Source organism: Ambystoma mexicanum, chromosome 5p, assembly GCF_040938575.1.
Source record: "Ambystoma mexicanum isolate Mex_15411 chromosome 5p, UKY_AmexF1_1, whole genome shotgun sequence".
Lineage (NCBI taxonomy): Eukaryota > Metazoa > Chordata > Amphibia > Caudata > Ambystomatidae > Ambystoma > Ambystoma mexicanum.
In genome coordinates this window covers 277,725,506-277,749,019 of record NC_090930.1, presented here as the reverse complement: position 1 = coordinate 277,749,019, position 23,514 = coordinate 277,725,506, and the positions used below count along the sequence as shown (strand labels likewise).

At 44.4% G+C, this 23,514-nt stretch overlaps 1 protein-coding gene across 1 annotated transcript in view; it reads left to right on the top strand.

The window, feature by feature from the left end:
- Positions 1-23,514, top strand: part of LOC138480909 (uncharacterized) — an 829,951-nt gene that overhangs the window by 759,616 nt on the left and 46,821 nt on the right. The window contains exon 15 of the mRNA XM_069612710.1: positions 4,997-5,091. Coding sequence (XP_069468811.1) covers positions 4,997-5,091 — 95 coding nt within the window. The remainder of the gene's footprint in view (positions 1-4,996; positions 5,092-23,514) is intronic.

The window sequence follows — 23,514 nt, the reverse complement described above, 5'->3', positions numbered from 1 at the left end:
CTTCCTCTGGAGTTATAAATGAGGTTAGTTGTTGACACTCATCCGATAAAGAAACCTGGTGATGTACAGCAGAGGGATCCATTACTATGAACCATTTAGCTTTCCCTATGGTGGTCTATACTTCTGATATGTTGGGTAAGAGATGACTGTCCACCCACATGTTTCTATTAAGATCCCTTAAATCTACACATATTCTCAGTTTGCCATTGCTCTTGGTGATCAACACCACAGGTGATAAACTCTGAACCATCTATTTTTCAATAATTCCTCTTTGTAGCATGATATCTAGCTCTTTCCTTAGGCTCTCGCTCATGTGATTAGGTACCAGCCTCACCTCGTGCACCACTGGGATAATGTTTTCTTTAAGCTGAATTCTATGAGCAAAATCCTTAAATTCTCCCAACTTAAATGCCCAATTCTGCTTGCTCCTCTCATCCCAGCAGTGATGATCCGTTATTAGCCACATATACCCATGCAGCGCATCTTCTCCGGACTTTGTATCTTTTCTCTGCCTTGAACCTTCCCAGAAGTTAATTTCCCACATCACCACAAGCATACAGAATAATGTAGTGTTCATGCAACTCTCTCAAATCCTTGTCTAGCAATTCTGTAAATGACTCAGCTGAAATTATGGTCCAAGATGAACCACTGTCCACCTTCATCGGGATTTCCTTGTCATCCATCACAAAGTTGTAAGGCCTTGAACAGCCATTATTTCGAGCACATGTCTCCTAGGTCCTGCTGCATTGCCTTGACTTTCCTGGCTTTGTTCCTCCTGCTTGGCTGCATATTCTATATTACTGAGCGCACTGTCCTTGCTCATGCTTGCGAAGTGACCCTTCTGCTTGCACTTCAGGCATGCAACATTCTTTGCTGGACAGAATTGCTGTTGTTGCTCCAACTTAGGAAACACTTCACTTCTCTATTAACTTTGTAATTCTTGCTACCGGTGCATGATTCTCATGGCAGCATTATCATGCTCTTGCTTATCGCTCTTCATGTGTTGTATATGCATGGCCGTTTGTTCCGCACTTGTTGCTATTCCTACTGTCTCCTCAAGAGACAAGTCCTTAAGTAATATTTTCTCCTGGACGTTCGGATTGTTAGTGCACCTGACTAGCTGATCCCGCAGGAGGGAGGCAGTAAGCATGCCAAACTCACATGTTTGACTTAGAGAGTCATTACGGGTTTTCCGGTATTCCAGCGTTAATTCCATCGCAATACTGGCAAACACAATTACCGTTACAGGCACTTGTCTGCAAATAATACCAGCAGTTTACAATTGCTAGCATTCATGGTAAGTGGATTTTGCTGCAATTACTGCCATGCTATTCCGTGCCGATAATACAGGCAATATTTTGGCGCTCGTGGTCAGATTTACCTCCAGTTCTTAGCTGGAGGTAAATCCTCCACCCCTACCGGCAAGCTTGAAGTTGGCTGATCTGGTAAACGTTATTATTGGCACGTTTACCATGTACCGGCCAACTCATAATGAGCAGCTTAGCGTCTTCTGAGCTGCAATATAGTTCTCCACAGGTTCCTGGTGTTCCTGTGTCCTCTGGAAAAATGTGTCTCTCTCAAAAGTTGTATTCTTCTTTGGTTTCAAAATTATTTTGTAGCTTCTTTAAGGCTTCATCAAGCTCCCTACAGCCCTCTTCTTCCAATTCCGGCAGCCAATCGCAAACACTACACCCTTTGGTACTTAGGTTATCTAATAGAATGGCCTCTTTCTTTATGGGAGTGCATTTCTCGCCTCCAATTGCCACCATGTAGGTCTCTAACATCGTTTTCCACCTCTCTGAGAATATTAGTGGAGTGTCAGGTTCAGCTAGAGACTGGGGTTGGGGTGCCATGCTTGCAGCAGCCATTGTAATATTATACTGCTTTGTTGCTAAGGTGCTTATATTTATTCTCAGCCTTCTTTCTTCCCTGACAACAATTTTGCGGAGACGTTCTGTGTCTTAGATTATTAAGCACTTGTCTTCTAAAGCATTGTGCCCAACAATGTTTGTGTTGCTAGGCGACAGAAGGATCTGGGTCAGCTGAGCCTCTCCGAGCTACCTAGAAGATGAGTGCAAGTCCCTTTCTTGTTGCATGCCTGCACAGGGCAGAACTGCCTCTCCTAACCACTCCTGCAGTATTCCACCAGCTACAGGCCTCCTTTGAGACTCAGTGAGTGTTGGTAGCCTGTAAACCTCCATTTTCTGCTTCCTTCCCCACCCGCCCTCAGCCCTACCTTGCTACATCCCTCATCACCTCCCCCTGCCCTGTGATTGGTTGCTGGAACTGTGTCAGCTGGCCCTCTCCGCGTTACACGGAAGATCCGTGCCAGTGAATACTTTTCTCGATGCACGCTTGCACAGGGCAGCACTGCCTCTTCTCGCCGCTCCTGTGGTTTTCCACCAGCTGAAGACCTCCTTTCTGACCCGGTGAGTGCTGGGAGCCAGTAAGCTTCCATTTTTTGCTTCCTTCCCCACCCGCCCTCAGCCTTCCCTCACTCCCTCCTCTGCCTGCCCCCACTGCCCTGCGATTGATTGCTGCAGCTGGGTCAGCTGACCATCTCCGAGCGTCTTATCACAGATGCTTCAGGGGCAGCCTTGCCCGGGCAGCCGGCTAAGGGCACCTCCATCACGTGTTTCCCTGTTTGCCCTGAGCACCTCAGCCAGGCTTCAAAATATGTCTTCAGCTACTTCCAGGTAAGAGACGATGACAACCTTTTGGTGGCATAGCCAATAATGTGCTTGTGACTCCTGAATTGAATATAGTTGCGTTCTGCGTACAACTTCTGTGCTAAACATAGCTGCATTCTTAAAAATAGCCACTGTACTGAATGTAGGTGCACGTTTGAGTATTGCAACTGTATCGAACTTAGGTGGACTTTTGAGAATAGCCACTGTACTGAATGTAGACGCATTATTGAGTATAGCCATTGTATTGAAATGAGATGGACTTTTGAGAATAGCCACTGTACTGAATCTAGGTGCATGTGTAAGTATAGACACTATATTGAATGTAGATGCATGTTTAAGTATAACCACTGTATTGAACGTAGGTGGACCTTTGAGAATAATCACTGTTATGTATGTAGATGCATGTCTGAGTATAGCAACTGTATTGAATTTAGGTGGACCTTTGAGAATATCCACTGTACTGAATTTAGGGGCATGTTTGAGTATAGCCACTGTACTGCATTTAGATGCATTTATGAGTTTAGCCACTGCCCTGAATTTAGGTGCATGTATAAGTATAGCCACTATATCGAATTTAGGTGGACCTTTGAGAATATCCACTGTACTGAATTTAGGGGCATGTTTGAGTATAGCCACTGTACTGCATTTAGATGCATTTATGAGTTTAGCCACTGCCCTGAATTTAGGTGCATGTATAAGTATAGCCACTATATCGAATTTAGGTGGACCTTTGAGAATAGCCACTGTACTGATTTTAGGTGTGTGTTTGCGTATAGCCAGTGTATTTAATTTAGGTGCATATTTAAGTATAGCCACTGTATCGAATTTAGGTGCATCGTGGAGTATACTCATAATCATACAATGTGGAAACTGATTAGATAACCACGTTGATTTGTTTAATTCTTTTCAGCTGAGAGGCTAACCTACGGGCAATGGCCGTAGATAATATACAGAGGGATTGATCCCTGACACTATTCCAGTACACCTAATCTAGAAGCTTGAATTAAACCAACCAACGTGGTTATCTAATCAGTTTCCACATCGTATGATTACGAGTATAAGTGAAGATCACTACAGAGAATGGCACAACTGACCAGACAAAACTAAATCAGTTTGTGATTAAGTATACACTGTTTTGAACAATTCAACGGAATCTACTTTCTATTTGACCAAAGGACCGGAAGTCGTGGTAAGTGCGGGTCTTGAAACTCTGAGGAATAAACCTATTAAATGATTTATTATCTGAGGTTTTTCAGTGGTATATAATCTGTATCAGTGGACTTGTTTAACCTTCATGGGTTTGAGAGCGAGACACCTTGCCAAACCTTAATTCGATTGTTAACCTATTCGAAACTTTGTGGGAAGTTTGAGGGAAGTGTTCTCCTTACAGCGCCGAACCTCATCTATGATACCTGTAGTTCGAACATATTAATGTGAAAGTGAAAACTAGCACACATGTGACAGATCGATCTCACGACCACAATCAGTCTAGTTGTCAACCTCACTCAGGGCAAAATGAAGTCCTATAGTGATGAAATCGAAGACCTACTATCACATACAACAACATCTACATAATATGACATTGGACATACCACCTTCTCTATCCTTTTCTGAGCATCCCACCTAATCTGAAAAGCCCAAAAAGAACATAGACTTCCTTCTACAATGTATATGGTAATCTGGCGTTTTCCCCAAGTGACACATCCCTTTTTATTCCCTACCATGTCTATTCCATTGTGATTGGTATCTAATCAATTAAAAACTGAACCACTACAACATCATCTAGTCTGATCTCATACTACCAGCAGCAGGGATTACATGAAAAGAACTGAAAAGCAAATAGATGTTTATATTTCTACCCTTGGAAACCTTAACAAAATTTCTCATTCTTGGGAAGTCTCCTTTGTCTCCATGTATATGCTTGGGTGAATTTCAGAATTCTTTCCATTCAATTTAAATTCCTGTCTCGTGTTGCCCTCTGCCTTCTTTAGGGCAAACCTTGACCCCCACACTGCACTTCCCTCCTGGATCATGCACTCAATAAACCAGCAACTTCAGTCTATCTACAGATTTGTGGGTCAAAAGGGTTGTGATAGGAGGATGGGGTAGATGCAGATATTTTGTAGTTGAACTGAAAACACTGGAAGGGCTTTCACATGCCACAGAGACTGCCCCCTCCTTTCATATCTACAGAAAAGCCATTTAGTTTATTAAACCCAAATTGCACAGTGTGCAGATAAATACAAATATGGAGACAAATATGGAGACATTACAATCTAAAATGTTATTATTTTAAATTCCATCAGGTCCAGTCTTATGTTTTCGTGGGCTTTGGAAAAGACAATCAAGCAAACTGTTCAACATCTTTCAAGAGGCAGAGGAGAACAAAGTCCTAATTCGTGTAAGTACATTTACAGCAATTTCAGCTATTTCAGTAGTTGCAAAAGAAAAGCAATTTAAGAAATAGAACGCAAGAAGCAATAGATGTGCATGTAATGTATTTGTTCCATTAGGCAATTTTCTGTGGATTTGATTTTTACTACATTCATTGTACTATAATACTCTATGGTGGTCTCAACGTCCATACATTGTACAACACAGCCACCACCAGTGTTGTGCCAAGGAGGAAACAGAAGAATTAGAATTAGAATGGGAGGTACCACTACTTTGAAGATGCCCCATCCTCCATCAGTACGACCTAAACAACAAATAGCAAATCACATAGTTTAAAATGCTCAAAATATGTTCCACTGGAGCACATTTTTCCAAGATCTACCTACATTAGCTCGTGTCCCAACTAGGTTGTTTTGCCCTAAATCCGTTTATTGTTTGAGTGGGTGGCACAAGTGCTTTCCCTTTGCACTAAATAAGAGATGTCCGCCACATTGCATGTGTGACTGCCACTGGCCTGTATTTTAAGACAAACACAAGAAAGATGCATAGGATTATTCCTGTCTCGGCTATGGTGAGGACCCTATGGGTCGACTGTGGACTCACAACCTCGTTATTTGAGATCTTTGAAGGGAGACACAGATATATTTAAAGTGTTTTAGTTACATGAGTTCAGAATAAAAGAAAGAGGCAGGGTGTTTTCCAAAATAAATGCCAAGAGTGTCAGGATGATTTGCCCAACAGGGTCACTAAGGATGACTGGCTTTCTTCTTGTCCAGAAAATATTCCTCGGCTACAGTTCCGCAGATCTCCGGCAGAGTATTGTTTGAGTGGTCTGCCAGACATATGCCTTCTAGGGCTCTTTCTCTGAGCAAGGTGGAACATAAGAAGGAGCAGAACTTCCGGGGCGAAGGCGAACCTACTGGAGCAGAACGACTGACAGAGGGACGAGAGCAAAGGGTAGAGAAACCCAGAAGATCCATGTATGATGTTGTTGCCTCCGAAGAGCCGTTAAGTATACAAAATAGTGTGGGATGATGTTCACAAAAAGGAAGACGTGTTCACAAAATGATAAGTCAGGATGTTAGGCTATTGGCCTCCCTTCCCAACGTTTTTAGCACAGGGCAAGGCGGGTCACTTCAGCACAGTGCACTCACAGGCTTCTCTGGCACAAGGTCACTGTTCCTTTCACCAATATCAGGGCCTTCTGTGCCCAACTATCTTTTATGCAAAGTCTCTTGCCTCAGAGGACCTGATGTACCATAGTCAACAAATAATGTTCCTTTCTCAATATTCACGTCGGGTGATTTACTCATCACCCTGGATCCCCCTCAGCTAGGCTCGGATCCTTCTTTCACTCACAACCAACCATTTTTAGGTATCCCTGAGTCGGGTTCAAATTTGCCATGTCAATCTTCTCAGGTGTTTTACTGTTCCCCTCTGGATCCCCCTCTTCCGAACTTAGACCTCTTTTCTACATTTGTCCACCTTTTCCGGCTCAGACCGATTTCAGCATATAGACAATCAAAGACTTTTGAGTGTGCACAAGATTTTACATAACCCGATGCAAGACCACTTCGATTGCACAGTTCATTCATTCTTCCCCGTTCAAGGGGGGGCACCAAACTGAGATCTTGGAGTGAGCACCCACGTGGCACCGGACCACTCTGTATTTGGTACTTATCTTGCTTTCACAAAGTTCACTTCTATTCACGTTCTCTTCATACAATGTTGCTGCTTGTCCATTGTCAAAGTCCGGTCGGCTATCAGTATCAGTTTCTCCAACTCACCGGCTGTGCTGAACTCGTTGGCGTTGCTTTGCGATTGGAGTCACGGACAGTACCACAGTGACAATCACTTCTCCCCACCTTGGCTATCAGTGCGGCAGGGCCCCGTGTACCTTTGACACATGCTACACCATTTATCAGCTGCAATCCCTGGTCTTAAGTTTCTTTTCCCCGAGGCTTCTTGAAAGTTGCGGTTCTGTGTTGGAAAGAGCAAGGGCATCTTCCTCCTTGTTGTTCTCTCCAATTTCGCTGCCTTTCTCCTCGGTTTAAACTGCCATTCCCAAATCGCTGCTTCCTCGCGCGTTTTGCCTTGCTTAGAGTGTACTTTCGTGCTACACCTTTTATCCATGTGGGGAAGTGTGATGGAAGTTAGGTGTGTGTAATTATCAGTGATTGCCTGACTCTGCCTGACCCTTGTGTTGGGACATGTCAGGTACACGGCTCTGGTGTTAGTCCATTGTCACTCATGATGAAATATCCGTGAGTAAGGGTTTGTGTCGGAAAAGGGGAGGGGTGTTGAGTTCCTCAGTATCCTACCAGGTAGGATGGGGAAAAGGTGTCATGAGGAAGGGAATACTGCGTCTCACCCTTCGGTGTCTACCTCCCACTCCCTGAAGACCCCCATCCAGATGATCCTCCCACACTGGTCCACCGCCAGGAACTGGATCCAATAGCGATGGCCGTGTCCTGGCCACCTGGGAAGTCCATCTTTACCATCTTTCTACGATTATCAGAACTCTCTGAGAGGCCTGTTTAGCTGCCATCCAACAAACAGACAAACTAAGAAATGCAGAACCCCAAAAAATGTGTTGGACTGATGAGGAAGATGCTTGTTACAATAAGCTAAAACAAACCTTATGCCAAAATCCAATATTAAAAGCAATAGACTTCTCAAAGGAATTCGTATTACAGACTGATGCCTCCCCCACAAGGTTAGGAGCAGTATTATCGTAAATGTATGATGGATTAGAACACCCTATCCTATTCACTAGTCGTAAACTCTTCTCCCGAGAGAAGAACTACTGTGTTGGAACTGGAAGCCCTTGCTATCAAATGGGCAATTGTCCGTCTTAGATACTACCTTCTAGGGAGAAAAGTCACACTCATCACTGACCACTCTCCTTTGGTATGGATAAGTCAACGAAAGGATTCTAACCCTTGAGTCATGCAATGGTTCTTAGACCTACTCCTTCACTGTAGAACACCAAAAAGGTAAAAAACAGCGGAACATTGGTTTCCTTTCCTGGTTTCCCCGTGAAACAGATGCGGCCACATCGCATAGGGGAAGGGTATGTGAGAAACCAAAGGGTGTCTCACCTACTTGTTCCCGGGGATCTCTCTCTCAGGTGGTCAGGGCATGGCCATCACCTTTGGATCCAGACCCTGGGGGTGGACCAGTATGGGAGGATCATCTGGGTGAGGGGGTCTTAAGGGAGTGGGGGTGAGGCAACCAACGGGGAGACGTGGTATTCCCCCCTTGCCCGTTCTCATATCTCATCCTATCTTATAGGATTCTCCAACGTCCCAACTCCCCCCCTTTCTGCACAAACACTGGGCAGAGGTGAAGGGCGACTGAGAGTGAAGAGGCTAACGCTTACACATCTCATTGGACATGTCCTGCTAATCGGGTCAGGCAAAGTCATGCACTTGACTTTAATCACACACATCTGATACCCGTTATCTCTCCCCACACGGGTAAAAGGCGGAACATAGAGACACACTCTGAGCAAGGTGGAACAAGAGAAGGAGAAGAACTTCTGGGGTGAAGGCGAACCTACTGGAGACGAACAACTGACAGAGGGACAAGAGCAAAGGGTAGAGAAACCCAGGAGATCATTGCATGAGGTTGTTCCCTCAGAAGAGCCGTGAAGGATACACAGAGAAGGCCAAATTCCCAATAAGAAGATTGCATTGTGTTTCAAGGACACCAGCGACCCTCCCGGGTGAACGACAGAGTTGGGGAGGCGAGGCCAAGCCTGTGGTATTAACCCTGACTCATGAATTAAAGCTGAAAAGACAAGAAAGGACTGCACACAGCCAGTGAGTTGGGGAACAACATGAAAGGTCTGTGTGTGTTAAGGAAAGATTGAAGTTGCAACTTTATATCTCACAATTGAAGGCTGCGTGCGTGCTGATGAGACACGAAAGAAAACTAACCAGTGATGAACTTTTAAGTGGCTGATAACTGTGAAGCCAGTGATAGAGAGTAACAGAGTGGCCCGGTGAAAAGAAGTAGCCCACTTGAAAGTCTCAGCGAAATGTGAAATGTTTTGTTATACAGCAGCAAAGCGAACAGACTCTGAAATACGTAATGGTCAAGATTAATCCCGGCAAAAGGGGAAGTGAAAAGGTGAATGCTTGAAGAGAAAGATTTCTTTGAACGTTTGTGCTTATGGTGCTGAATAACCAAGACCAAGAGACACTGGTGCAAATAAACATAAGAGTGTGAGCTTAAGAGAAATTCAAAGTGGTCCTGCGGAAGTCTATAGTAAAAGCCTTGCACATTCGAAAGTCTTCAACATTAGTGAAAGGTCTGAGCCCGACTGAGGGCGACCGGAAGTGTGATAAGTTAGGGGAAGGGAACCCCTAACGAATGTGAATTAAGCTTGGGCAAGGGAACCCCTGCAAGTGCTGTGATTGAGAGGCTCTGTGCCCAGCTGAGGGAGACCTGTGTGCACTGTTAAAGCTTTGAGAGGTCCCAGCCAGACAGAGGGAGACCTACGTGAACATTTTTGTTGAACTGTGAACATTTTGTTGAACTGCAAAATAACTTTTGGAATGCTGGAATAAGTGACTTTAATGTGGAACTGACTTGGTTTTGAGAATCTGAGTCAGAGTGTGTCATCCTGTCTACAAGGGTCACCTTGCTCCGTGCTGTCCAACGTGGGGTAGAGAGCTGACTCAGTCATTTTGATCCTTTATGTTATAACACTGATTTAGTTTTGCATACATATTCCCCTTTACACACTCTAACTAAGAGACCGAGCAGACATTAGGTTTTGCTAGTATAGGCTTTTTTTGATTTGACAAAGACTGACTAGGACTCTGCTTTCTATATTATTTGATGGTAGAGACTACTCCCATCATAGTGTGAGAAACCCAAAGGTGTCTCACTTACTAGTCCCCGAGGATCTGTCATCCAGGTGGCCAGGACATGGCCATCGCTATTGGATCAAGATCCTGGGGGTGGACCAGTGGGGGAGGATCACCTGGATAAGGAGTCTTCGGGGAGTGCAAGAGGGACACTGAGGGTTGAGACGTGATACCCCCTTCCTTGTAACACCTTTTGCCCATCCTACCCTGTAGGATATTTAGAAGCTCTACCCCCACCCCCTTTTCCGACACAAACACTTTATTGCACCGGAACAGACTAACACCAGAGCCTTTTACCTGACATGTCCCAAACCACAGGTCAGGCAGAGTCAGGCAATTAACAATAACCATGCACACCTGGTGGCCCTTTACCTTCCCCACAGGGATAAGAGGCAGAGCACAAAAGCACACTTCGAGCAAGGCCGAACGCACAAGCTAACAGCTACACCAAACGGGCAGTTCAAACGGAGGAGAAAGGTGGCGAGACCTGGAGGGACGACTAAGGGAGAACTGCCCATGCACTTTTCAACTCAGACCCACAAAGCCTTCGAAAGGGAAATCATAAGACCGGGAGTTACAGCTGGCGTGGTGGAGCAGCAGATGTCAACAGTGCGCGGGGGGCCTCCCGCATTGATAGTACAGGCGGGGAGGCAAGCTGGCTACTGTGGTACCGTCCTTGACTCCAGAGACAAGAGAAGCCAATGGGTTCAGCACAGCCGGTGAGTCGGAGGAAGCTGATAGCAAACTGAACTGTGTTAAGCCCAAAGTTGCAAGTAGCAGCATTATGAATGCAAGGAACTTAGAAGAAAGAACTTGTGTGTGTTTGAACTTTTGAGAAAGCCCAGACAAGGGCCAGCTGCAGAGTGGTCATGCGCCGTAGGAGTGCTCATTCAAAGGACTCTCGCTGGCCTCTTTGGTTTCGTGTTGAAACTGAAAATATCAGAAGGCCCTAGGAAAGGGCAGCGTGAGGCGTACGAGTGGTTCTACAAGGGTCATGTCAAATCCTTTGTACAATCGAAAGTCTGTGACCCATTCCCAGAGGAAAGCTATAGGAAGGGAATCCCTCTTTCTGACAAGATTGTGAACTGTGGAATAAGGCAAGTGTGAACCGACAGAGGGATGGCAAAATAAAGCTAGGAGAAGGAAAACCCTGCTTTCTGATGAAAATGAGTAAAACATGAACTGTTAGAAATTCATGAACTGTTTTAAAGATGGCTATGTGAACCCGACGGAGGGATGTCAAAGGGAAAGCTACTGAGAGTGAATCGTGCATTGAGATAAAGCAGAGTGTACTGCATATTTGGCAAACGTGAACCCAGCTGAGGGATGTCTGTGAGTTGGGGTGAAGAATAATACACCCAGGAACATTGTGTCGACGAGAGTGAACCCGGTTGAAGGTTGTCCACAGTGTTATTTGTTTTAAAGGACTTTAAGACTCCTGAATGATGTGAGCTGTATTTGAAAGGCCATAGTGAACCCGACGGAGGGATGCCCATTTGCAAGGAGGATCCATGACCGGCGGAGGGATGCCAAAGGGGCGAAGAGCAATTGCCCAAGGTGCAAGACCACAGAAGAAACATTTGTTTGTTATTCTGTTGATCCAGCAGGCCTTCTAAGGCAAGAGACCTTGGGGAAAGAGACTTGGCCCTTGAAGGTTCTGGTATGATTGAAGAGAACCTCGTGCTGGAGAGACCTAGGAGTGTGCTCAGAAGTCCCACCTTCCCCCGTGCTAAAAACGTGGGGAAGGTAAGACCCAGCCATACCATCCTGGCTTATCATTTTGTGAGCACATCTTTCTTTTCTGGTGAACATTATCCCACACTCTTTTTTTGTAACTTAGTAGTAAGGACTGGCAATCTTTTTTTAGTATAGGCCCTTTTTATTTGACAAGATGCCACTAGGACTGCCTTATTATTATTATTTTATGGTCATAGCTTGTTCCCATCTCAGAGTTAGGTTTAGATTAGGCGATTATCCCACCCATAGAAAGTTCAATAAAGCCCCTTGAACTGTGATCACTTGTGTCTGTCTTTACTGTTACCACCATCAGTTCCTTTCAATAGCTATAAGGCAACGCAGGAGTTTTTCAAAACCTCGAAAACAGAATAAACATTTTGAAATTGTATCTCTTGTGTCAGTGTCATACTTGTGACAACATGCCTCCCTTGCGCTTGCCATCTCACTCACTCCTTTTGGCCAGCTCCCCTCTGGGTTGCGGCTTTGTGCCAAGTGTCCTCATTTGGGGCCTCCCAGAATCCCCCTCGCTCTAGGTTCTTCCCAAGACTGACCTTCATCTGCCATGTCTCTTAGCTTGGGGTCTCTTCGGAACTCCAACCTTGCTGGCAGTTCTACTAGGGAATGACAACTGCTGTTTCTACTGGCTCATTTATTATGCTGTCTGCTCCTGCTTTGAGCTGGACTTCAAGGGAACAGGTTGCACCTGTAGGATTGGGCTGTTGCTATTGCCTGATTGGACCATGATATCATGGTCAGGTGGGTGTTTAGTGGGATGGCCTAAAGCAATCTGGTGGGTAGCCACCCTTTTAGATTTTATACTACCTCTGCATAATATGTGTATTCATCCTCTGCCATGGACCTGCCTGTTTCTCTCTGTATTCCCTGGTAAATCCAGCATGTGTGTTTGCCATTTTCAAACCCTTTCTGCACTAAGCTGGGGATGTGAATGTTACTGTTTCAGTTGGCAAGTGTTTGTGAGATAAAAAAAGCAACATTTTTTGGTGCAATCTGCAGACCCCTTCCCCTTAAGTGGAATGCAAAAATGACAGTCACATGGCGCCACGCATACTATCCCACAATTCAGGGATGCAGCCTGGAGAGCAGACAGAAGATGCACCAATGGCTGGTACAGGTAAGTGGTGGTGGGGGTTTGGGGGTAGTGAGGCAGTGGGGCCGCAGAGCAAGCGGGCTGGGTGCGGCTCAGTCCCCCTCCAAACATTTCAGAATGTGCTATAGGAAGAGGGAGAGTCTTGAGAGCAACCTTGAAGGGTGTGGTCATCACAGAAGCCTTCTCTCTCTCCCATGCATGCAGACATTGGGCTGTCTTAGATAGCCCAGGAAGAACACTAAGACTCAGAGATGATTCAAGGGGTTTTATGTGTATTTTCAGAACTCTAGGGCCATCCCTCTCTCTCTTGTTTGAAAAGCACCAATCTTCCCTAACACAGGCATCTCTCCAGGTTGGTATATACCACAGATCACGCCCTACTGTCTATGTTCTTATTAGTGCTAGAAGTTAAGACCTAAAGGCAGAATTCCTTCTCTGTCGAAACTCTCTCGGGGACTTCCTAGACTGTCCCCATGCTATCCAGAAGTAGTCTGAAAGGGATATTGGATTGTGCCTTAGTCACACTGTGCCAGATTTGGTCTCCTTGTTATCACACCCTCCCACTCCCCCTCCTCTCACTTCCTGGTGTTCTCCTCTCACTACTCTCCTCCTTCTAGCTCTACCCTTATTCACTCCTACTCCCTGCATCTTCCTCCTCTACCCCCGATGTCTCTCACACCTTTTTAAGCCTTGCCACTTTGATATTACTACTTTCTCCCTGGTACTACTACTCCCTCGTCCACATGACTACTCCCTACTCCATACTGCTACTCCTTCCCCATCACTACTCCCTCCTCCACACTACCACTACTCACCCCACCTTCTACTCAAGCACCCTACTTTCACTCACAGAATCACTACACATTCACTCCCTACATTTCTTCTCCTAAACACACTTACCACTCGTTCATGCACACTTACATCGCAGTGCCACATGCATTCACTAACCAATGCCTCGCCTGCTTCCTTCCTACTGCTGGTCTCTTGGTCTGCCAACTCCATCTCCTCTGACCTCAGTGAACAACCCACAACTTCCTGTTTCCTGTTGCTTAATTTAACCCCAGACATATCTCCTGATTGGTTTTCTGATCCTGCCCAATCTGGCCCTGTCTTCACCACCTGGGAGGGATCAGTGTTACAGAATGTTTTAAAATGTGGGCTAAATTCTCCCTTTTCTCTCTTTGGGGACATCGTACTGCTGGATTGGTAGCCTGCGCTGTACAGTGTTCATGTCCATGTTAGGGGACTGAGACATGGTTCCTCTTGAGGTGCGTAGTTTGTTGGAGTGACCGCTGATCCAACTCGAGCCGTGGTGGTCTAGGTGGTCCGCTCCGTATTCCTCCTCAGGCTTCCTGAGGCTGGAGTATGGTGCGCTGTTTCAGGCACAGTTGCGTATGGGCAAAGAGTTACACCATTCCATCAAAGGGCCACACCGTTTTGTCTTGGGATGTTGGTCTTCTGACCTCAGTCCCCAATCACACTGTGCCACTGGCACCAGGCGATGCAGACAATGCTGGAGTTGCAAGGGATCGTGCCACACTCCCCAGAAAGTTCTACATCCCATTTGAAGGACATTTATGATGAGAAAGGTAATACCGTACCCTTTAGACTAGAAGTGGCCTGGACACCTCACCGGAGCCACAGTCCACTTTTCAGTGCCTGATGGCCAAGGGGTCGACATCTTGGGGTTGTCTGCCACTTCTCACCTGAAGAGTCAGTATGAGCTAATTGACATCTTGGACATGGGCCCAAAAAAGGATACACTATTGCCTTTATCTATAGAACCTCTCCTTATTTTGGTGCTTTTCATTCCACATTCAATACGTTCTTTAGTGTCCCTCAATACCTCCGCTTCTGACATGGCTTTCCGCCATTCTTCATCTGACACCACATCCACCTCCCACACATAAATGTGCAAACTGGCCACGCACTTCCTAATCCTGGAGGATACTTTGTCTAGACCTTTCATGGTTAACATTTCTTTTAAAGGCTTATGATGCGAGCAAATTGTAAATTTCATGCCCCATAAAAATGACTGAATCTTATATATGGCCCATTTGACTGCCAACATCTCTTTCTCAATTGTTGAATCATTTTTCGCTGCTTCTTTTAACACTTATGAAGCAAAAGAGACAGTAGATTCCTTACCCTTGAACACTTGTGTTAGCACAGGTCCTAAACCTTGATTAATGGCGTCTGTCGTTACTATAGATCTCCTAATGGGATCATAGCTACTGAGTGTTAGGGCTTTTTTCAAAGCATCCTTGATAAGTTCAGTTTCATAAGTATGATCCTATTGGAATTTGGAGCCTTTCTTCACTATTTTCTTCATATTCCTGGATTTTGTGGCAAACCCCGGATCACATTTTGAGTAATACTCTGCCATTCCCAAAAGAAAATTACCTGAGCCTTATCCGTGGGACTGTGGAAATCCAAAATATTATTCACAAGTTCCAATTTGGGTCTCATACCATTTTCAGAAATGTTATGTTCTAAATACTGAATTGTGGTTTTATGAAATTTACACTTCTCTTTGCTAAGTGTCAAACCATGTTCCAGGAAATATCAAGGACTTTCTTTAGTCTGTTATCTCGCTCTTCCCTGGATTGGGCATAAACTAGTAGATCATCTTGAAAACATAGAAGCCCCCTCATGCCACTAAACATTTGATACATCATCCTCTAGAAGACTGCAGCGGCAAAGACTAAGCCAAAGGCCATGCATTTACACTGGAATAGACCCTCAGGTGTAATGAATGTTGCGACATTCCTGGAATCCGGGTGAAGAACTATTTGATGGTAGGCAGATCTCAAATCTAGAGTGCTCATGATTTTGGCCCCTTTTATTGTGCCTAACATTTCCATAATGTTTGGTAATGGATGCCTATCAGGTATAACTAAGCGATTCACCATCCTCAAATCGATACAAAGTCTTAGTTTTCCATTGGGAAACTCACATGTCTGCTGTATCCTTTCAATGGTAACAAGGATGGGATACAGCAGACAGGTGAGTTTCTTTCTTCTTTATTTAAGAGTGTATCTATGACCCACTGGCTTCCTTCAACTCAGCTCTCTTTCTGTTACTCTGTGCTTCTCAAGATATGCAATACTAATGGAAGATGCATTTTATTACCATTCCACCTGAAGTGCTCTACATTCTAGTGTTCCAGTCACAGATGTTACAAAGTGCAGAATGTTACACTTCTGTCAACCACTCTGGGATTTGAAGCGTGTAACCAGTAGATTACGCAGAGAAATATGAAGGAGGCACATTAAGATAGTTCAGCATTCTAGCGTTCATATATCCGAGAGGCAGATTGCATAATAGGGCCTCATTACACGGAAAGCGGTAAGGGTTAACGGTCACCGGTAATGGTACCGCTGACCGTTAACCCTTACCGCCTTACTACGAGGTCCCTTTGCGGGTTGGTACTTTAACGCCTGCTTTTTAGCAGGCGTTAAAAACCAACCCGCAAAGGGACCAGGGTGCTAATTACGGTATCGCAATTTGCGGTACCGTAATTAGCACCTTCCCCATTCCCATTATGCCCTATGGGGCAAAAATGGGAATGGGGAAGGGCAATGGGGGAAGGGGGATTTACCGCTCCGCCAACCTTGGAATAGGGCGGTAATTCCCCTTTCCTCCAAGGCGGTGCCGGTATTTTACCGGCATGAACCAAGGTGCTAGTAGCACCTTGGTCCACCGCCTACCGTGTAATGAGGCCCATAGTATGCAACAGGGGTTTAAGTCAATGAGCTACCATACTATAAAGTAAGCGCGGAGGCGGAGTGATGTGGGAACAGGGATTTATTCGAATGTGGGAAGTATAGGGAGATATATAGATATAGCAGTATCTATTGAGCCCCGCCAGGCACCGCCTCTCGCCGTCCGCTCCAACCGCCGTCCCTCGCTCTCTCCGTGCATCCCAGCTCAAGCTCCTCAGTTCTCGCGTCATCAGCTAGTTGCATGCATCAGGCAGATTGCATGCTACACATCCCCCTCTCTTCACAGTTGGATAGAAATGTGCAGAAATGATTCCTCCTACATATATCCCGTGAGATGCCTGGGCCTCCGATAGATTCTCCCCAATCTTGACTGGCGAGGACCTCCAGCTGCATTGTTAGGCAAGGAAAATGCACTAATGCATCGTCCTAACACTCTAGGATCAGTGTCTTCTTTGCCAACACAAACTCTCCCCACATCATCCATGCAATCACCAATGTTACCTCTCCTTCTTCTATCCAAACACCTCACCAATGACATTCTCTCCATGTTCCACACATGACCATCCTCCACTCTGACAGCATGTTTGAACACCTCAGTTACTATATTGGGCTCAGACCATTTGCAAAGCCCATTTCTGGGAGCAGGAGGAAGTTTAATCCTCACTTTATCTCCCACAGTAGGGTGAGCATTGCTTCTCTCAGTACCAGACCGATCATGTGCTACTTTGTTTTTTAACTGGCTACTCCTGATGTTATCAACAACATTCTCTGATTCTTTTTCTATTGCGGTGTCGTTGTCCATCCAGAATGGTACAAATTTGGTATTAGCTTTTCTGCCTCTACTAAACTCAAAAGGAGAAACTCCTGTCGTACACTGAGGAGAGTTAACCTGTGAGCAACAATATCTCTCACCGCTTTCTCCCAGTCCATACCATTAGACCAAGCCCACTGAATGGCCTCCTTGAGAACTTTGTTCAAACGTTCTACAATACCATTTGTTTGGGGATGGTAAATGGCAGTTTCCTGTGCTCAATGGAGTTTCTCCGACAGTAGTCCTCCATTTCTTTTGATCTAAACTGTGACCCATTGTCTGTCACAATTACCCAAGAGAAACCTTTCTGCTCACTGACTTCTTCTAAGAAATCAATTACAGACTTATAGAAAAGGGGAAAACCCAAAAAGAGACTGCACCCAGTTTTGAAAAAATATAGGTTTAATGCGTAGAAGTGCCCTTTATGATGGCACGTGTTTCGGTCCCTTTATAGACCTTTCTCAAATCAGGTCCGGGGACTCGGCTGTACGCGATCTAACGCAGAACAGAGAAACTAAGGGATCTAACCCGTTATTGGAAGAGCGGCTTACCTTTGCTAAACCCAAATAAATGGAAAAATGGAGCCCTGATTTGAGAATGGTCTATAAAGGGACCGAAACACGTGTCATCATAAAGGGCACTTCTACGCATTAAACCTATATTTTTTCAAAACTGGGCGCAGTCTCTTTTTGGGTTTTCCCCTTTTCTATGATTACATATTGTGTGGTTTTTTTCTTGGCTTAACCACTTAACCCACTGAGACGCGACCTTTGAAAAGAAATAAGAAGGATAATTTTGGATTATTTGACAACAAATCATTTTGAAATACAGAAGTGGAACTAACATGTCGCCATGTTAGACTAGACCAACCTAGCCAACAATTATATACTTATTTGTGATGTTGAGTCTGATCAACGTTTCCATGCACCTAGTTAATAAATCATTGACTACAAAGCAAATGATTGCCTCACATTGCTCCATACAAGGCCTAACACATCTATTCCTAATTTGTCCCACAGGCGTTGAGAGATATCAGTGATAACCATGGGATATTTTGAACTCGCACACAATTTCTCACTCTTGTTACAAAGGATACACTCCCTGACAGCTCTCTCGGTCTGATGATCACAGCCTGGTCACTAGTAATCAATCCTTATTCTTTTTTTGGTCTTAATGATCCCTTGATGACCTTCATGACCCAGGCTAATGAGACGTTGATGAACATTGGGGAATGATCTTGTCACCACGCATTAACATCTCTCCTTGGACACACACTACTCTACTACATTCCAGTATGGTAAGAGACCCAATTCTTTGAAACAATTCTTCCTTCGAGAACTGTCCTCTTCGAATTCACGTCTGAGTCATCTTAGGCTAATGTCCTATTTCATGGCTTCTTCCCATTCCCCTTGTGGCACGGGTACAGAAGCTATTGCCAAAACTACTTCTGGGTCCTTTTCTTCATCATTTAATTCTGTTACAGTGTGAGTCTGGCGGACAGTCGGCTGCAAAATGTTTGACACCAGGCAGATATTTCACTGTGCAATTATATTCTTGCAGTTGGGACACCCATCTCCTGATGCGACCTGATACTTTGTCTAAACTCTTTGACATTATTATTTCGACCAAAGGTTTGTGATTGGTGATAAATTCAAAATGTATGCCCCAGATAAACATTTTGAACTTGTTTGCAGCACATTTGCTGGCCAAAGCTTCCTTTTTGATAGTGGCATAACACTTCTGTGCCCCTTTCAGTAACCAAGAAGCAAACGCTATGAGAAATTCTTTACCAACCTTCTCTTGTGTGACTACTGCGCCCAGACCTACATTGCTGGCATCAGTCGTTATAACTGTCTTCCTGTTGCTCCTAAAATCTTGCAGTGCAGTAGCTTTCGCCAGTGCTCTCTTGATAGATTCAAACTCTTCTACACATGCCTTGCTCCACACAAATATATTCTTCTCTTTGGTAAGCTCAAGCAAAGATGCAGTGTGTTTTGCAAAGTCACAAATGAATTTTGCATAGTACTCCGCCATCCCTAGGAATGTTCGGACTGCCTCAAGAGAGACTGGTCTGGGCATGTTTTCAATCGCATCAGCAAGTTCCTTATCGGGGTGTATACCTTCAGAGTAAATTATGTGTCCCAGATATTCTATTTTTTTGTCTATTGATGTTGCACTTTTCTCTACTTAGAGTCATGCCTGCAGAATGCAATTTCCTGAAAATGTTGTTTAGTCTTTCATTGTGAAGTTTCAAACTATCCGTGTATACTAATATGTCATCTTGAAAGCACAGGATTCCTTCATCTCCATTGAATAACTTGTGCATGACCTTTTGAAATATAGAAGCCGCGGACATCAACCAGAATTGCATTCTTCTGTATTGGAATATTCATTCCGGTGTGATGAAGGCCGTCAAACATTTTGATTCTTCATGTAATTGGACTTGATATGCAGATGCAAGGTCCAGAGATGAGAAAAATTACACTGGACCAATGGTGGATATAATTTCCTGTATATTGGGCAGTGGGTGCCTTTCCAGAACTATACACTTGTTGAGTTCTCTCATGTCAACACAGATCCTGAGTTTCCCAGTTTCCTTCCTTAGGACTACGAGGGGTGACAGCCATGCAGCCGCATCCATGCTTTCTATAATACCTTCACTTACCAATTTCTTTAGTTCACCTTTAACTCCATCTCTCATGGAAAGAGGAACACTGTGCAGTTTTTGCGCTTCAGGTTTGTGATCTTTTTTCTTCTTAATCCTGTGTACAAAACCCTGTAGACAGCCTATTTCATCTCGGAAAATCGAATTCACTATCTTCTCTTCAACGTAGACACTTCTATAGAGAGTACTGCTTCTTCAGCACGGGGATCTAATTTCACTTTAAGCTTCATTTGATGTGTCCAACTTAACCCTTTTTCGTTACATAGACTTTTCCTCTAGCATCTCTGTCTTTGAACCTCAGGGTGCCCCAAAACCATCCTATTAATTCAATTTTTACTTGTCCACAAGCCCTGGGGTTGATATCAACTTAATTGAGAAATTTGTGTTTCAATTTTCTCCATTCGCTTTGGGGTAATAGTTTATATTTGCTATCTGAATCAATCATCATTGACACCAGTGCTTCATCCACAAATATTGAAGCTTTGGGGCTGTCTATCTCTTTCTCATCTTCATCCACTATCATGGATATACATTCCTTGCCCTCTTCATCAATGTGGTCGCTCCCAATCCAATTAGTGGACGTCCTCTTGGTCTTGCAACATCTTGAGAGATGACCCTTTGCATATGTGGCAGATAATTTTCAAAGCAGGACAATCCGGATTGTCCGTCCAGTGATTCGCAGTGTCACACCTGAAACATCTGCCACGACTGCTCCTACTAGGACTGTTCCTTCTCCGTGTACGAAAAGACAATCTGTCCCTCCTGTCTTCTCTCCATGTGAGCCTTTGTATTTTGTCTGATGCTCTCTTTCTGGCAGTGTTGTCATTGACCGAAGAAATAGCATCATTCAATCTGGGCATGTTTATTGGTTGTGGTGTAAACTCAGTCTTTATGTTTGTATCTTTCATTCTATCTTCCAACACCTTGACACATTTCTCTGTGTGCTCTTCTTCTTTTGCAACTCTCAAAACTGTGTCCAATGAGGGATCATCTTTTGACTATAACTTTTCTCTTACTTTGGCACTGTTGCACTCCAACATAAATTGATCCCTCAACCGTTCATTCAGTTGGTTGTTGAAATTGCACGTTCTGGTTAATTTCCTCAAACTCGTGATATATTGCTCCACAATCTCTCCTTCTTCCTGTGCTCTTTTCCCAAATGTATAGAGCTGTAATATCATACTCAATTTCTTTTTGTAATGGTTTCTAATCTTTTAAACAGTTCTCTCATATTCATTAAGACCTTCCTCTTCATTCTCCAGAAGATCGGGTAAGTCCTCGGACTTCTCTTGACCAGTAGAGCCTAGACAATGTAACAAAAGAGATTTTCTCCTCTCAATGCTACAGTTTGCGCCATAAATGACATTGTCACAGTGCTCAAAGTACTTTATCCATCTCTTGCATGGTTTGGCTGGTTCTACTATTTCAGGTAGAAAGAAAGCAGGTGGGGGCACACTGCTGAATGACATGGTCAGGTGGGTAATGCCAGTGATTTTCCGCAATGGATATGTGTTGCAGCAGATTTCTCTTGGTGAAGTTCTTGATGGGTGGATTTGAGTGCAGGGTTGGTTTATTTATGGTTGAAATTAAACAGCATGCACCTATGAGACTTTTCCTGTGGTTTCTGATGAAATGGGTAGTGACTGCACTGAATATAACAGTTGTGGGTGATTGTAAAATGGTATTCAAACTAGTTCTGTCGAAACTGCACTTAAAAATAGAGTGCTGGGCCTCCTTTTGTGTTTTTATAGAGATGCTTGACCTTGAAATGGTGGTGCGCACATGAAGACTAAGCTGCGTCTTTAATGTTGCCCGACATCAAGATGGTGGCAACGAAATCTCACAAGATGTCGTTCTCTTCAATGCTGTGCTGTAATAGGCTGATTGCTGCCTCCCATCATTTATAATTTTTTTTTTAAGGAAATGTATTTTTCGCCAGGAGCGTAAACAGTGGCATGCAGTGGGGCACAGTCACCTCACTTTCAATCTTCAGTCCTCCTGCATCTGGAATGTGGTGAGGTGTACAGCGAATACGCGGGGCTCGTAATTCAAATGTTTCCTCGTCGCCATATGTAAAATAAGCTCGGAGGAGGAGTGATGTGGGAACAGGGATTTATTAGAAGGTGGGAAGTATAGGGAGATATAAAGATATAGCAGTATCTATTGAGCCCCTCCAGGCACCGTCTCTCGCCGTCCGTTCCAACCGCCGCCCCTTGCTCTCTCCGCGCATCCCAGCTCAAGCTCCCCAGTCCTTGCATCATCAGCTAGTAGCATGCATCAGGCAGGTTGCATGCTACACATATGAAGGACAAAAACAGCTTACTCCTGCGCAAATGCAAAGAGCTGCAGCAATGTATGCACCTGAATAGCTGTGTGCCATGAAAGAGAGTGCCAGCAACAGGGGGATAGGAAGACACAGTGCTTCACATAATTACGTAGTTAATCCAGAAAATGTTTTTTAAAATCCAGAAAATGGCAGTCAGAAGTCAAAGAGGTCCATAGTTTGAACAATCTTTAAAACATCAATTCTAGCTCTGGTGCCTTAGATGTATATCTCTTGCTGATGGTATGAAGGCATATCCGATCCCCTCTTTTAACATCCTGTGGTCACAAATCCAACTACTACTTTTCCTCCATTTTTCCCCCAGTCTTGAAAAATACAAGACCGAAGAATTTTCACTATCTTTTCTACTTAAAAATGGGAGTAACCTTTTTGGTCATAGACGTTGTTTACTCTCAAACTTTTAAGCAGTGGAGTATTTGGATTTCCACAAACTATGAGTAACTGCCACATTTGGATCTTCTTTTTTTTCTTCCACTAAAGGTTAACTGACTCATTGGGGGTCATTGGAGAGACCTTAGACAACATAGCTACAGCTCCGGTAACAACACATCTTTAGTCGGAGATCTGGCAGTAAGGCTCCCACCCTTCTTCCATTAAACAGCTCCAGATAAAAAGTGAAACATAGGAGTCACGTCACTTTCCATCTCAACAGTTAAAAGCATGTTTTCATTTGAAGCGGTACGTGGGGAAAGAAAATCAGATTGGCCCAGACCATGTGACGCAGTCTGTAGTCGTAATTCTAGACCCACACATTTAAGATGGGTGGAGGAGCTGGAGTATTTTGCAGCAATACTTTCAAGAGTCTAGGTAGGGTTGCCAACTTGTGTGCCAAAAATCATGGTACCTTTTCATTCCTGTTTTGTCGTGTGAGCTCAAAATAGGCTGCTATTGTGGTGCTAACACAAAATGGCTGATCTGTCGCATGCTACCCCCTTATTCCATTAGGGACGCGCTCACAAGGAGCACATGTTTTTAAACAGACGCTGCTTCACTGAGCAAGTAAAACAATTTCCCAAGCTCAGTCGTTCACTGGGTTCAACAGTCTGAGCAAAGGACCCCCGGCGTGAAGCACATGATAGCCCTGAGAAAAATCTGAATGGGTTCAAGATTGTGCCGAATGCCCCGATCTCTGTGCAATCTGCAGGTGAGAATCCTGCTAAACC